At 47.9% G+C, this 16100-nt stretch overlaps 1 protein-coding gene across 3 annotated transcripts in view; it reads right to left on the bottom strand.

The window, feature by feature from the left end:
- POGZ (pogo transposable element derived with ZNF domain) overlaps window positions 1-14989 on the bottom strand; it is a 28715-nt gene extending 13726 nt beyond the window's left edge. For all 3 annotated transcript variants that reach the window (XM_015884684.2, XM_015884685.2, XM_015884686.2), the window contains exons 1-2: window positions 14814-14989; window positions 6366-6490 (exon numbers count right to left, since the gene is read on the bottom strand). In XM_015884684.2, the coding sequence (XP_015740170.1) occupies window positions 6366-6489 (124 nt within the window). In that variant the 5' untranslated portion in view covers window position 6490; window positions 14814-14989. The remainder of the gene's footprint in view (window positions 1-6365; window positions 6491-14813) is intronic.
- Window positions 14990-16100: the final 1111 nt, after the last annotated feature.

Genomic DNA, 16100 nt, shown 5'->3' with positions numbered 1-16100 from the left:
AACTGAGCACTGGGGAAGTGATGAAAAGGAAGGGAAAAGAGGATGAAGAATGACATATGTTAGTGAAAGGAGGCAAAATGGTCTAAAGCCATCAAAGCACCTGTCCAGAGAACCAAAGAACCATGCAGTCACTGAATACCCCAAGCTGGAAGATCACTGAGGCCAACTCCTGGCTCTACAAAGCACCACACAAAAATCAGAGCTCACACACAAGAGATCTGCATAGATCAAATGCAACACATTTGCTAAATATCACGTATGAGGGGAAATAATAATTAAAAAGAGAAATAAAAAAAACTCAGGCCATGATTATATCAAATAACCAAGAAAATGAACACAATACTTAATGGGGCTTTAGCTCCTTCTTCGTCTGCATCATTCTAGCTCTTGGCATAAAGTTCTTTCATGTATTCATGTTTACCCAACTCAAACTATAGTGAGGAATGTCAAAGGGATTCTTACAGAGGAATAATAACGTGCCAAGGTTTCGAAAGTGTATGATTTATGATTTTTTAAAGACCATTACTACTATAATTCATGTCTTGAGGGCAAAGGGCTTCCAAACAAGAAGTGGAAACCACACAGGAATCTTCCCATTGTGGATTTCATCGAATCAAGAGCATGGTTGGGTTGGGAAGGACCTTAAAGATCATAGAACCACGGGATCAAGGCGCAGCTGGGCTGGAAGGGCCCCTAAAGATCACAGAACCAAAGAAGATTATGGTTGGATTGGATGGCACGTCACATACCCCCAGCCCCACTCCTGCCATGGGCTGGCTGCCCAGGATCCCATCCATGGCTTTGGGCACCTCCAGGGATGGGGCACCCACAGCTCTGGGCAGCTGTGCCAAAGGACTGGTAGCATTATTCAGCACTTACGAGACTGACAGAACATCCAGACTGTTTCAGAGACATAAAATGGTCCAACATTACTGAAACTGCTGGTGTTAAAGGAGAATGTTTCCTATGCAAATATGGAAATCCAAGAACAGACCTGCTGTGTGCCAAAACATTCTGACCTACAGCCAAAACAGCTTCTTTTAAGTGAAGATGCTCTGCACTGACAGTCTGGATGCTGCCTGACTGGCACTCCTCAGCTTTCAGGATCCAAATGTTTCCATGAAGATTACACCACGCAGAAGCAGCCTATCCTGCACCATTTGCTTCTTTAGGATCAGAAGCAACAAGCACAAACCCAGTGCTGTCTGAGCTCCAGGGTCCAAGGGAAAAGGATGATGTGATTCCAGTATTCACTGTTGTTGTAAAGAAAGGTCTTGGAGGAGAGATGGAGAGGAGGGAATTGAAACCAGAGACACACAGTGGGATTGGCAATCTTCATAATCCCTTCTCAAGGCTCCTGAAAATCATCTGGGAAGACTTACACTCATTTAACAAAAGATTGCTTTGGGTTTTGGTCAGTTTAAAGCAGAGGATGGTTGACAAAGATGCTCTGATCAAATCAGTCTGGTGATTTGGATTCCTTTTTCAGTATAGACCTGACACTGTTGGTCTCTCCAGAAACACTGTCCTTTATCAGGCAGCACAACAGCAGAAGTAAATACAAACACTCCAATTCCTTAACAGAATTCCTTTGATTGTGGCCAGGAATGATGCAGCTGCACGCCCAATTTTCTGTAGGCTTTCATTAGTGAGAACAACAAATCTTCTGGAGTAAAGCATCCAAGAGCATCAGTGCTTCTCTTAGATTGCTTCCATGGGGCTTCCACAGGTCCCATAACATCTGAAGATCACACAGACGTGCATAGATTCACTACTTCACCTCAGGGGAACGAGGAGGTCACGGCAGAAATCAGCTGAGGAAGAACAAGTTATTTCCTTCTCTTTCTCCTCCAGCCTCTCGTGTATCCGATCCTCCAGGCAGCTCCCTGCTTTATTTTGCTCCTCTGAGGAGATTGATGCCAGCTAATGAAACAAGCTTCTGATTGAAGCAAGCTTTAATGCCTCTTGAACTGCATCAGCTCAGGTCCATGCCCACAGCCCCCCGGGGCACAACCTTTCCCTGACACCCAACTTCACAGCAGCACAACCTCCCTTGAGAAGGACACCAGTGCCAACCAATAAAGCTCTCTCAGAACCACCCAGGTGTGAGAATGGGGCTGCAATGGCAGCACCCACCAGGCCAAGGCTCCTGCTGGTAACGCAATGAGGATGCAGGCTGTAATTAAGCCAGATACAAGTACTTCTGCTTCCATCTAACCCGACTTCACTGCACGCTGCCCCACATTCGCCGTGCAGCCCATGGAAGCTCAGTGTTTCCATCTATCATTTCTGTTATTTCCAGGATCAAAAGCACTTTATGATTCCTGCAAAAGGAATTGCAGGAATGTAAGCTGTATTTTTATCTGATGGTGGGATTATTAAAAAGGAGTCACGCTGTCAGGGGGACACGCAGCAGGGCTCCCATCTCATTTCCTCATCAACAAATGTGCTTTACTGGATACTGGGACACTGTAGACACACCAACGAGCTGCACATGTATACAGAACATAAGGAACTGGTTTGGGTGGGAAAAGGTACAGCTAACAGCACACAGTGGAAATTAAGAGAAAGAATAAATTAGGCCGAGCGTCACCTCAAATATATTTAGCTTTCACTGTTTTTTATGTCCCAGTAATTTGAGACATTTAAAAACTAATCTGCAGGGAAAAAACCTGAAGATGAAATTCAGGAAGATGGAAAAAGATTTGCTAAGAGATCATTCTGCATCCAGTGAGGAAATCTTTCTTGACTTTTGGACATGGGGTCACTCCCATCCAGCCCACACTGCTCTGATCGCCCACAAAAGAGCTGGTGGTCTGATACAGAACCATTAAGGTTGAGAAAGACCTTGAGGATCACTAAGTCCAGCAGTCATCCCAACCTTACCACACCCACTTACAGAACTGTTAAGGCTGGAAAAGACCCAATTACAAACCCAACCCATCCCAACCATGTCCACTAACCATGCTGCCAATTGCCACAACCTCCATGGTTCTTGGACACCTCTAGGGGTGGTGACTCCACCACCTCCCTGTTCCATTGCATCACCACTTTTGGAGAGAAGAAATATTTCCTTATATCCAACCTGAACCATTGTTAAGCAGTACAACAAACTGTGGGAGAAATTTGGGTGCATGTTTATCACCGTATGGTTGGTCAGTTTGGGAGTTAGATATTTACCAAGGAGGATGCTGTTGTTTAAGGAAACAATAAACGTTAGGGCTCCAGGCTGGATCACACTGATTTACATCCTAGAGGGGAAAAACAAAACAAAGCCCAACAAAACCTTGCACAGAGAGAATGGGTAGATTTAATGAGCCTTTTTCAGCCCTTGCTTGTAAGTCTTCTTAATTAAAGTAAAACAAAATGCAAGATGACATCCATGAGCATAAAAAGATTGCCCAAAGCTGGGACAGCTCAGACCCAGCGCACGGTGTGAACACTCTGCAGTCACAAATGAGATAAGGATGTGACCCCGGTTACTGGGCCAACATGGGCTGCAGACGGGACAGATGTCCCCATGGCACTTTGCCACCCCTAATTCTGACTAGTAGAAAGCCAACAAGGATTCCCTGCAGGACAGGAGATGGCAGCAGCTCAGTGAACACAGAGCTCCAGAAAGAAAAAACCACGTTGCAGACTGAAGAGTCGTGCTTGTGCTGCTCCAAGATCATTAAGTCCAACCATCAACTCACCCCCACCACACTCACAGCATCACTAATGATGGAAAAGAACTCTAGAATCAGACCAACCATCGACTCATCCCCATCAAGTCCACCCAATCATAGTATCATTAAGGCTGGAAAACACCTCCAAGATCACCGAGTCCAGCCATCAGCCCATCACCACACACAGGATTTGCTGCATGGATGCCATCAAAGGGAATGCAAAAAATTGCACCACAAAGCTGAAATGCTCCACAGAGATTCAAAACTAAGTGTGTTTCCCAGCTTTACCTTGCAGAATCTCAGCGTCTTATCACCAAACCAAGGGCAAAGCGCTGTGCGTTCCTGTGTGTTTTCACAGGGCCTATCAGCAGCACGTTCCTTCTGCCCAGTGTGCAGCAGATAACAACAACACAGATCTGACCCACAACACCAACCTCCCTTGAGACTAACGGCTCCATGATGCAGAACCAGAGCTGACCTACCTCTGCAGCACTGAGCTCAGTGCATCTGGAAAGCAACGCTGCCTCGGGGCTGCAAAGCTCACTGCCCTCCCTCCTTTCTTCTCAAGCAGACCAACACACACCTCTGAGGTTTTCAGGCATTTCCAGTTGCACCCCTGCCCATGTCTTTAATTAACGGATTAAAGACCACAGGTATTATTTCTACAACTGTTACTGACTGCAACCCAGAGCACCATTATCAGTAACATGAACACAAACAGCCTGTGATTCCACCCCTCCAGTGCAGAGAGGAGAGATAAATTACAGCGTAGTAGGGTTAGAAAGGACTTTAAAGATCACACAACCACAGGGGCAGCATCAGTCAGTGCGCAGCAAGGGATGGAGGAAGGAAATGGAACCACCACCACTTGGGTCCTTCTTACAAATTCCACATGTTTTATAGGATCCAGGAATCATTTGGATAGCAGATCCCATGGATAGCTGATTCCATTGATAAGATCCTTGAACTTGTTAAGAGTTATTTCACTGATAAACAACTAATCTACTAAAGATGTATCTTAGTAACCATGCACATTTTCCTTCTTATTTTTTAAGCAATAATCTAACTGGCGCGCAAATATCGCCAAGTCTTTATTAACTGTAATTGATTTAAACACCTGTCTCCCTTTACTTCCATTAGTAAAGCTGTGAAATATTAATCACCAGCGCATTACGTGGTGACACCTCATGCATCTGCAGTGCCAGACACTTTGAAGACATTTCCAAGAGGGGTTCTGTGCACTATTTGAAACCAATGCGTTCCTCATTACTTGTGTCTGATCAAATCTTACTAAAAAATGATGTGGTGACTTTTAAGTGAGTCTGACAAGCAGATTTACACAGTTCCTTCATCCAAAAGGAACTTAAAGACACTTTCGATCTCAGCACTAAGTTATGCACTGAGATTGCTTAAGCTCTCTCTGAACTGAAGACACAAACATCCTCCTGCCCTACCAGCTCCAAACACCCTTTGTCAAAGCAAGCTCCTCACAGACCTTTCCTTGTATGAAGACCAGAAGAAGGAGGTGACAGCAGTCAGCAAACCCTCCCTAAGCTCACCTCCATTTATTAACTCCAATTAGCAGCCAGCTCTCCAATGCCCCAGGTGCCAAATATTTCCACAAACACAATAAGTCAGCAGCCAAACTACCAGGAATGCTTCCATGGATGTAGATCATTGTAGGACCACAAGACACAGGCCTACAACAAGACAGTCCCATCTCTCTCCTAGATATTAAGCTGATGCTTGACCTCAACTAAAAGAGCAAGAAAAAGCAATTCAAAGGGTTAATCAAAAGCCCAACTTGTTGCATGGGCCAGTCAACTTCAGCCATGCATATCACTAAGGTAAATATTCTTTTCACCATGCACGAGACTGAAGTGTTTGGGAAGAACCAAAGGGACAGTAGGCAATGTCTTCTCTAATAACATTCATGCTTCTTTAATTCCTGAATTGTTAATTGCTGAGTTTTAATTGGTACAAAACAGGTGCAATAGCCCAACTCACGGTGTTGGCACCAACAGCAGCATGACAGCACCGCTCTCACACCGTTACTCAGAGCTTCTTTACGAACAGAGTTATTACCTCCTGGAAAACAAAGCCTCCAACCCACCAATTACTGCTCTGTGCGTCTGACACAGCCAGCGGATAACGACGTTGGCTGACCTGCACATTAAACATCAACTCTGAACATCAAAGCCACACATCTTCCCATTTACAGAAAACAGGCAGAAGAAAAAGAATGCAACTGATTACCTCAAATAACGGGTTAAAGAAAAAATAATGATCAAGCTTCAATCTCACTGTTGTGACTATGTAAGTTAAGACAGAGGAAACACAATTAACTGCAGAACACTTGTCAACCTCACCCACTTCAGAACTGCTTAGGAGGATCTGAAGCAGTCACTGCTGGGTGCTGGTACCTCCTGAAGCACTCTGTACAATGAGGAACATCACCCTGATCTTCTTTAATGCAAATGATTGATTCTGCACTACTTTGGCCACAGGACACAAAGAATTTCCCCCAAGTTTCTGCACAGAGATGGAACAGCAGCTCAAAAATGGGCATTTATTACGTTATAAACAGGATTCGTAGCTATCAAATGAGATTACTTACAGGATAGACATAACCAGTCACTGCCGTTTCCCCCTTAATACCCAGAGCTGGAATAATTCTGGACTAAAATAGTTAATTACCCGTAGTAGTTTTATCGACCGAGTTATAATCCTCAACCACAGAATCTTCAATCACGTCGCTGATCTTCTGCCATGGCTCCAGCTCCTCCTCCTCACATTCCATAAAAAGGTCCGTATCCGCCATCCTGCAAAGAGAAAGAAGAAAGCCCTTTATGGGATAACTGCATTTTGTCAGGCAGCAAAAGCTCCACTGTAAGCACAACTGTAACAACAGAATTATTACCTTCAGGAAAATCAGTCATGTTTGCATAACGAACCTTTGGTTTTAACTTAAAATTGGAGTGCTCTCGCCTCTCATCCTACATGACAAAACCAACTTACCAGCTTCAAAAGCAGAATCCCAAACTGCAGAACATTAAAACAAATGAGAAACTCAGAAACAAGAATCAAGGGGTTTATTCTCTTGATGGTTCTGAGTACTCTAAGATTACTGCCAATATACAAAAGAGACCAAATATCCAGTCTTAACTGATTAAGTCTGCTCCAACCCAACCCTGAGTGGGCACATCTTAACTCTCAGCACTACTTCTTGCCATGCTCTCCACACCTTCCCAATTCATTGTTATTTCTGAGCCCCACCAGGCACAAACAGGTTTTTTGGATCTGCCTACAGAGGCAGTCAGGTGTTTATTGCTGGGGGTGCAGCCAACCCAGACATCAGTGAAATATAGACCTGAATGCACTTGAAGTTAAGGGTTCCATTGGGCATCCCAACCATCCAGTCAGAATTACACCCACGATCCACAGTTATCAATCCTCTCCAGTGCCCTATCGACCAGCTCTCCTCAGAAGGTGGAGGCTTCCCACCAAAGGTCTCCAAAGAGCCGATGTATGTGATATTATTGAGATTCCATCAATAGGGCCATTTCTGATCCCACTGGGACAACCCACAAGCCATCATGCTGAGCAGCACAGAGCAGCTTTCTTACCGACCTCACTCCACATCACTTCAGGATTTGGTTGTTTCTCAACCTCCCTCATCAGTGGTGTTTAAGCAAAAATTGAATTCTCCTTAATAATACATTGAAGAATCCTAAACTCATTCCAGAAGGATTTTTAAAGGAACTAAGAATTATTCTAAAAAACAGCAATGACTGCATTTCCTCCTTTCCCACATAGGTGTGGTAGGTCAGCCCAGCCAAGGCTGCTGGTTTGCTCTTCACACCGGTCTGGGGCCCGGCACTGCAAAAGAAAGGTTCTTCTCTGGGCTGACCTGAGAGTTGGAGCCTTCATTTCAGTCAGTGCTACAATGCAGTCAGAGCTGCTGGTCTGTCCGGACTCCAGGAGATCCAGAAGAATCAGCCCTTTCCTGCCCCAAAATGCAGCACACATCACTTCACCTGCTGAGGGCTGAACGTTTTCTTCAGTGGGGAATTAACACATCACCACTCCATGGATTCTGCTTTGACTCCCAGCTCACTTTGCAACACCACAATTCATTACCAGTAACAACGTGATCCAGGAAACCTTCAGCCTTCTATTGGTTCAGTGGGTCTTGACAAGCTCCATTCTGCATTCATGGCCCCAGGTGGCACAAACTGTGATATTCCAACATTGCCACCATTGTTTCCAATGCACCAAAGCCAATATTCAGCTCTGTGCAGTTCCCTGGCCATAATCCTCTGATTTGGGTGGACAAGCTGATGGAGATGCTCTTCATTTCATGGTGTGTAACTCATCACCCTCCTTTCACTGCCATACATCCACTGGTTGGTCTCGACAGTGTGGATGAATGTCAGGAGGGTCATTTTTGCCTACGTGGAAGAATTCAATCCCACCCCTTTGCTTCATACGTACTCCCACATCAGACACCATTCTGCCTTTGAGAGAAAGGTCCCAGACTTGGTTCATTTACACAAAACCTCGTTAAGTCCTCCTCAAACACACAACAAGCAACTGCGAGAAGGGAGAAATCTGAGCTCCACATCTGGGATGGAAACAAGAAACAAGGGCTAAAACTGGAGGGCAAAATTCCACATTAGCCTCAAGAAAGGCTTCCAGCACAGCCCAGGGACCACGGAGCTCCAGCTCTGGATCCTTAAGAACAGATGGATGTGCAAAAAAACATGCACACAGCATCAAGTCAGAGCAATGTCTTCCCAGGAACACCGCAGGATCTGTTTTTCTATGGTAGTGTGTAATTCCTGAGTTACACCCCTGTTAGCAGATAGCTCTGCACTTCAACTAAACAGCAAGTACACTCCACTTGTTGCCATCAGGCTCTGCAGGGGGAAACAACTCAGAACTGACAGCACTCAATTCTTGTGAACACACAAAACACCCCCAACACAGCACAGAGGCCACATCACCCCCAAAAAGGCTGTACCCAAATCACTGCTGATAACACTGCGAGAGCAGAATGTTCCACATCGGGCATTCCATGTCCCTAAAATTCCCATGATCCATCAGCCAAAAAGAACAGCCAACAGATGAAAACGTTCTGGTCTCTCATCAAATCAGGTTCCTTCTATTACAAAAAAATCACAACACGATTATTGGGTAATAATCCCAATGAGCAATTAACCACGTGCACAGCACGGAGCTTACAAAGGCTCTCCTTCCCCACAGCACCTGCGTGCCCCAAAGACACCACCAGCACCTTCACTGACCCACAGCAGTTTTGCTGTTAGGAAGGCAAAAAAAAAAATAGCATTAATGGCATTTTAAGGGTAGGAAGCAGAAATTGATCCATGAAAGGGTCTATAAGAAGTGAAATGAAACTCCCCATGCTCAGCCCCCGTTCACTGCACCAAACACAGATTTCACTCTGTTGAAGACAAAAGAAAAACAACACAAAAGAGACACAAATTATTTCTGGCTGACAAACAAGATGGGAACAGACTCCAGAAATACAGCTCTGAAATGGGGGGGTTTAGGCACAAATCTGCTACAGGGGAGGCAAAAACCAAAGGATCCACATCTCCCCTCTGCCTGTTAACTTCTGTTTAATTACAACATCTTATCAAACCCTGGCAGCATCTCCTAGGAGATGGACGCACCGATCTCCAGCGCTGACCGACCCACAATACATATTTATGGTTTTCTGTATTCCTGCTCTGCAGAAACCTCCAGAATAAAAAGCATCGCGGGGATCTCCTCGGACAAAGCTGCTCCTCCTGCAAAAGGCAACGCTGACAACAGGAGCCGCTCCTCGGAGCCACTGCACGGACACAGCGATGGGCAGCTGTAAATAGGATAAATAACCCCATCTATTAATTAAAGAAAGCACAAATGTCTCCTCAGGAAGGTTAGGAAGGCTTTGCGCAGATTGGGAGAAATATATTATTCAGCAGCTCATAATTATTCAGAAGATGCAAAGACAAAATGCTAAAGAGGCTGTAGTTACATGAATCTTCTGACACCAACTTGCATTATGTGCAGATATTTCATCTGTTCTATCAGCCGAACCAAGAAAATGTCTCCTCTCTTCTATAATGCAACAGCTTTGTTTTTCAGAGCTTTGATCTCGAATATTTCTGGATGTAAGAAGCCTTTGCTCAATAAAATGATTAATCCCGATGATAAACGCTCCACGTTTAGCTCTTCAGCACACAGTTGGCAGATGTGAGGCTGAAAATACGGATGCCAAAAACAAAAAGGGAGAGAAAAAAAATGACAAAGTGTGGAGAAATCGAGCCTTGCAGAAAGGTGTTTTCTCTCCCTTTGGGGGAAGAACCTCCACATATCGGCCCTATATCAACAGCAGCGGGATGGCAGGACCCTTCATTTCCATCGGCTGTTGTTTGCACTCCTTGTTGCAACACAAGGGGGGGAAAAGCCAACAGCCATCAAACTCCTGCATTGAGGCTGATTACAGCAGCTGATCGGAGCGATTCCCATTAGCAGGGGAAATCCAGCAATGCTGAATCGTTACTCACAGGTTTCCCCACCTTAAGAAAGGGAAAAATCCTTCTATCTCTCATCGTAATAACAATAATGAAGAAAACATATCTCTCTCTCCTAACCAACAGGAATCTCAGCTGAAATTGGGAATCTGGTCTGAGATCCAATGATGTCTCACTATCAGTGAACACTCTCACATGGCTGGAAAGGCATCAGACACAGCCCTGACTGGGGACTGCTTGTGGATCCCCAGGACCAAACAACTGCAAAGAGACGACAAAGCTCACGCTCAGCTCCACTGCAGAGCATTGCTGCACAGCAACACCAGCTCCCAAGCTTCCAAAACACATAAATAAACCAAACAAGCACGAAATCCACCTCGGCAAAGTGGCAAACAAAGGATCCAGCTTCCATCCCATAGGTTTTAACTCCGGGGATTCACCTCTTCCCAGCAACATGAGTGGGGAGGATCAGGTGGGAGTGCTTCCCATTACCAGGAGCACCTGTGGTTGCAGGTTGTGCTCGCAGCCACGCAGCTGCATCTCACTCAAGTGATCTCCCAAAGACTGTGGTCGTGTGTTCACAGCTTCATTCACAGCTTGACAGAATCTGACACAAAGCAAACGAGTTATGACATCCATATGCTGGATACACACACACCACTTCGTTTAAAAAGGACTTCAAATTAATGACTCGTTTGGAATTCACACGATGGGACGCGCTATTCTTGCTCTACGAGCTTCACTTTCTAAGGCTTTTAATTAAAAAAAGAAGTATAAATACACCCGTACTTGTCAGGGCACCACTGGTGGCCCAATTTCTGCCTACTGGGTGAAACCATGTGCAGCACACACAGCCCTGAGGGCACACAGGCAGGTCAGGAATAAGAGCATCCCGTGTTGTACAGGTGAGGAGATGAAGCAGAGAAAGGAGCTTTGTTTAATGGGAACCACCAGGAGGGGTGGGCTGTTACCCACAGAACACCCTGCATTCCCAGCACTGCGTTACCAGAGGTACTAACACACAAATGCAGCTGGGAGCAGTGAAGGATGTGGGCACCTCGGTGCTGCTTTGCACTCTGGGCTGGTTGTGCTGCCTTCATCAAGACAAGAACAAGCTCCTGGTTCAAGCACATCTGTACTCTGTCCATCATGGAATGGGCAGCGAAAGGAGGAGTCATTAACAGCATTAAACCTGAAGGATGCAGCTAATCTTATAGAAAGTCCAACTTACGGCTCTGCATGCAATTGAATGACTACAGAACAACGAAACATTGTACAACCTCCACAGAATGGACCATCACAGAATGAACCATTGGAGAGACAACCATCAAAGGACCAGCATCGGGCCCACCGCCGCAGGACAGCTTGGGTTGGAAGGGAGCTTAAAGACCATCCAGTTCCAGCTCCCCACTGTGCATCTCCAAGTGAACTTACAGCATAAAAGCACCTGAATGTGCAGTCAGAGCCAACCCAAGTGGGAGCACACAGCACCAGCAAACAAGTGACCAACAGTCTCCAGCGCAGCACCCATTGCTGACCAAGGAAATGATGGGATGGTTCATGAAGCTGACAGGATGCCATGCATCTCCCAGCAGTGCACTTCAGCACAGCAGTGACTCACAGAGCCCCATGCACAGCACTGCAGCAGTTGGGGACAGAGCTGAATCAACCAGACAGGGGATGGGACCAGCAACAGCTGCTGGGAGAAAAGGGCTGCGAGGTGGGGGCACAGGGAGCACAGCTGGGGCAAAGCAAAGCACAATCCCTGCATAGAAAGTGGCCCAGCTGTGCTGTCCCAAAGCTCTGTGCATCAGCTGTGCACCAAACTTATCTCAACTCTATGCCAGAGGTTTGCCAGGCTTTATGCCAGCCTAGATTTGCTAGTGAAGATTTAATTGCAGTGCGGTTCGAAGGCTATCAACATATCAATCCTTTTCCCCCAGCTCCCCGAGGACAAATATCAGTGCGAAAAATACATATTAAGAATTAATTGACCCTTCATTTTTCCTCACCACTTGCTGTAAAACAACCTCCATGCTGAGAGTCCGGAGAAGAAAATCTAAGATCTAAAATCAAGGATCCGTTCCTAAGAGACCTACAGACGAGCTGGAGATGACTCAACACGCTCCAAGATAGAAATTAATACATAAACCAACTTGTGAGTGCCCGCTGCTCTCCCATTTTGTCCAACCTTGGTAGACACGCAGGCTCAACACAACTCCTGTCTGGTTACTTTTCTCACTCACTCTTAATAATGTGTATTCATGGCAAGGAACGTACCTTAACTTTTTAAGAGGTTACATTAAATGCAAATGAATCCTGTGATAAAGGTTCCTGCTGTCAAGACACGCCACAATCCCTTCCCTAAAGAAAAGATAATGTTCTTCAGTGGCTCTTAATGAATAACTGGCACGGCTTCGAGCTGATATAATCTCAGTGATGAAAATGTTGGATGATGTTTTCATTAGTGTTTATTTGGCCATTCATCATGAGCAACACCTCTGAAAGAAGGGAGCAGGTGGAGGCTCAGCAGCCACATCCCTCACACGGAGGTGAATTCACTCTGCACTGACTGATGCGCTCTGCTGGGTACCCAGGTTCTTCCACAGCCGTATTAAATTTGCTCTGAATGCCATCATTTAAAGCCCTCTGTATTTTATTAAAGGCTTTGATGTGTGCCATGCCTACTAATTAAAATCTATTATTACACTCAATTTTAATGATTATTATCTACCTTCAAGTTGGAAGTGCTGAGTGATGAAAACAAACCGCTTTCTGCTCTGTCTCTGCAGCTCTGCTGAATACTTGGGGTGTATTTCATCAACATGAGACTACCCTGAAGCTGCTTCTGGAGCCCACAAGCTGCCTGCAGCTCCATTCCTGCCAATGGCACGGAGCGTGGGGCAGGTCTGTCAGAGCAAAGACAGTCGTTGGTCTTTTGACAGACTCCAAGCAGCTGTGGGATCGTGCACACAAACAACACAGCCATATATATCCACAACACGCTGCCATCTGTGAGCAACACGTGCAGAACCCCCCGGCCCAGACAGAGCTCAGAGCTGTGGGACGGCTTCACTTCTCTTCTTAGGCACAACACAACTGCAGATACAATTATAGCCAGGTATGGCACTCCAGGATCCAACTTCCCATCTGCAGCAACCTCAAACCATCAGCGCACAGCAAGACCCAGCACAGGGAAGATGCTGAACTTCTATTTCTTCACAAACCGTTTCCTAAAAGAAGCAACAGATCCCCCCATCCTCCACCCCCAGCACAGCCAAGCTAATAAAACTAACACCATGCATGTTGTCCTGTGGCATGAGTTTCCTGCAGGGCAGTGCAACCCTGTGCACAGCATGGAGTGGAGCAGGGGACACAGAGCTGGGGTGTCCCATTGCAGCCACTGGGCTTCTATGGGACTGAAGGGCAGCACCACAGCGTGGTGGGGGTAAAAACAGTGCAAGTGGGGGTAAAAACAGTGCAAGCAGCTCAACAGCAAGCAGACAGCTCAACACCTGGATTCAGCAGGTGCAGTCAGGAGAAGTGTGGGACCATACAGACATGGAATGGGTTGGGTTGAAGGGGAGCCCTAAGCCAATAGCTCAGGTTGGAAGGGATCTCATAACGAATGGGTTGGGTTGGATCACCTACTGGTTAGATTGAGTTGGAAGGGATCAATTAGCAGACAGCACAGGGCTGGGAAGGATTGTTTGGTGAACGAGTTGGGTTGTGTTGGAAGCAATCACTTTGTGAACAGACTGGAAAGGATCCCTTAGCAAACAGCTCAAGGCAGAAAGGATTCCCATAGCAAATGGATTGGACTGCAAATGGGTTGGGTTGGATGGGAACTTCCAGACCCCTGAACGAACAGGGTGGGCTGGAAACTACCACTTGATAGTTGGGTTGGGCTGGAAGGGCCGTTCTGATCCCCCGCCCGCAGCCCCGCAGTGCTGCACCCAAAGCCCCGAGCTCCACCACCACGGGCACAGCGCGGGGGCTGCTCACCCACCGGCCCACGGCTCCGTGTCACCAACAGCCACGGACACAAAGCAGCGCTCAGCACCGCCCTGCGCTCAGCGCCCTTCCACGGGGTCGGTGCGAAGACTGACGGGCCACGACCCCCCTCCATCACCACGGAGCGCCCCACAGCGCTGAGGGGCCGGGGAGAGGCTGCAGGCCGCAGGGGGGCACGGGGCCTAAGGAAGGGCCTGTCGGCACAGAACGCGGCCCCGCTCCGGGCTGAGCGCGTCGTGCCTGGGAGAAAGGCAGCAGAAATAAGCCCGGTGCCCAACATGGCCGCCCACCAATGTTGGGGGGGGGGACGGAGCTCTGGGGTGGGGGGGGACGGGCCGGGGAGTGTAGGATCCGCATCCCGCGATCGCGGGGGGTGTGAGAGGATCCCTCGCCCGGAGCTCCTCCCCCGCCCCCCCATTATCCTCGCGCTTTGTGCTGTACGCGCCCTCAATCCCTCCCAATCCTCCCACATCCCAGGTGTGAGAGCGGTTCAAACCTCCAACTCCCCCCCCCCGATCCCTCCGCCCACGGCACATAACGGACCGCGGCCTCCTCCTCCTCCTCCTCCCACCCTCCGCCCGGCTCTCACCTTCCCCGCTCCGCGCGGTCCCTCAGCCCCGGGAGCGCAGCGCAGGTGGCATCGGGCGGCGGGCGGAGGGCCGGGGGGGGCGGGAGGAGGAGGAGGAGCCGCGGCGGGGGGATACACGCGGCGCCGCCGCACTCCACACACACACACAAAAAGGGGACCGGGCGGCGGAGGGAGACGGTGACGTCACTTCCTGCCGGGGCCGAGATGCTCTGCAAGGATTGGTGGGCGTCTCGATGACGTCACGCGGAGGGCGGGGCTTCCGCCAACGCCTCCTCAGGGGCGGTGGAGTGGGGCGAGATAAGGGGGGGGGGGTGTGTGGGCTGCGCTTATCTATGGGGTCCTTATGGCCTCCTCCTCATCTCCAACCCCATCTCCATCCCCAGCCCATCATCCCATCCCCGCTGTCCGCAGGTTCCACATCTCCGTGTGGAGAAGTAGTGGAGATAGAGTTTTGAGGGCCCTGGTTGGGTAGGGGCTGGATATGGTGATCATAGGAGCCTTTTCTAACCTTATTATATATATTTATAACTATATAATACAGTTCCTGGCTTTGGGTTGGTGTGTGTTGAGCACCCAATGCCACCATTGCGGTTACTGAGTTGTATGGGGTTCTCACCACCAGCAGACAGCTCCATTTTGGTGCTTGGCAGTGCTGTTCTGAGCCAGGCCTCCACTTTTAACCTTTAGGTTTTAAGGAGACATTGAGAAGAGCTGCTGAAACCCCTCGTCCATTAGAAGGAACATTGCGCAGGGCTTGAGATCCACATTGCAGCCAATGATGCGGTTCTGGTGTCTCCAGGTGACCAGGAGGTAAGTGTGGTGATGGAGGAGATGTGGGAGACCTTATTGGTGAACAAAGAGGCAAATCGGTTCATCTCCCTAATGTGAAACTCATAATTAATGTCAAAAGTGGACACCAGTGTCACTTCTGAGGGACAGCTTCAAGGTGAATGCTTTGGAGTGAATGGCCATCAGCATCTCCACAGGTTCCTAAACACAACTGCTGAGGTAGATGCAGTAAGAGAATGCCTTCAGGATCTGTCCCCATAGGATCGCTGGGGTTGGAAAGACCTCTAAGATCACCAAGTCCAACCCACCCCCACCCCACCATGCCCACTGCCTACATCCCTCAGTCCCACATCCACCCTCCTCTTGAGCACCTCCAGGTCAGTGATTCCACCACCTGGGTTGAGCAGTGTGCCCTGCAGCCTGAACCCAACATCATGTCTGTAAGCATCCCAAACATAACCAAAGCAACCACAGAAACACTTTACAGTTGTGCATTTC

Source organism: Coturnix japonica, chromosome 25 (assembly GCF_001577835.2).
Source record: "Coturnix japonica isolate 7356 chromosome 25, Coturnix japonica 2.1, whole genome shotgun sequence".
NCBI lineage: Eukaryota > Metazoa > Chordata > Aves > Galliformes > Phasianidae > Coturnix > Coturnix japonica.
Note: the sequence above shows the minus strand (reverse complement) of the source record. Positions and strands in the feature narration are given on the sequence as shown.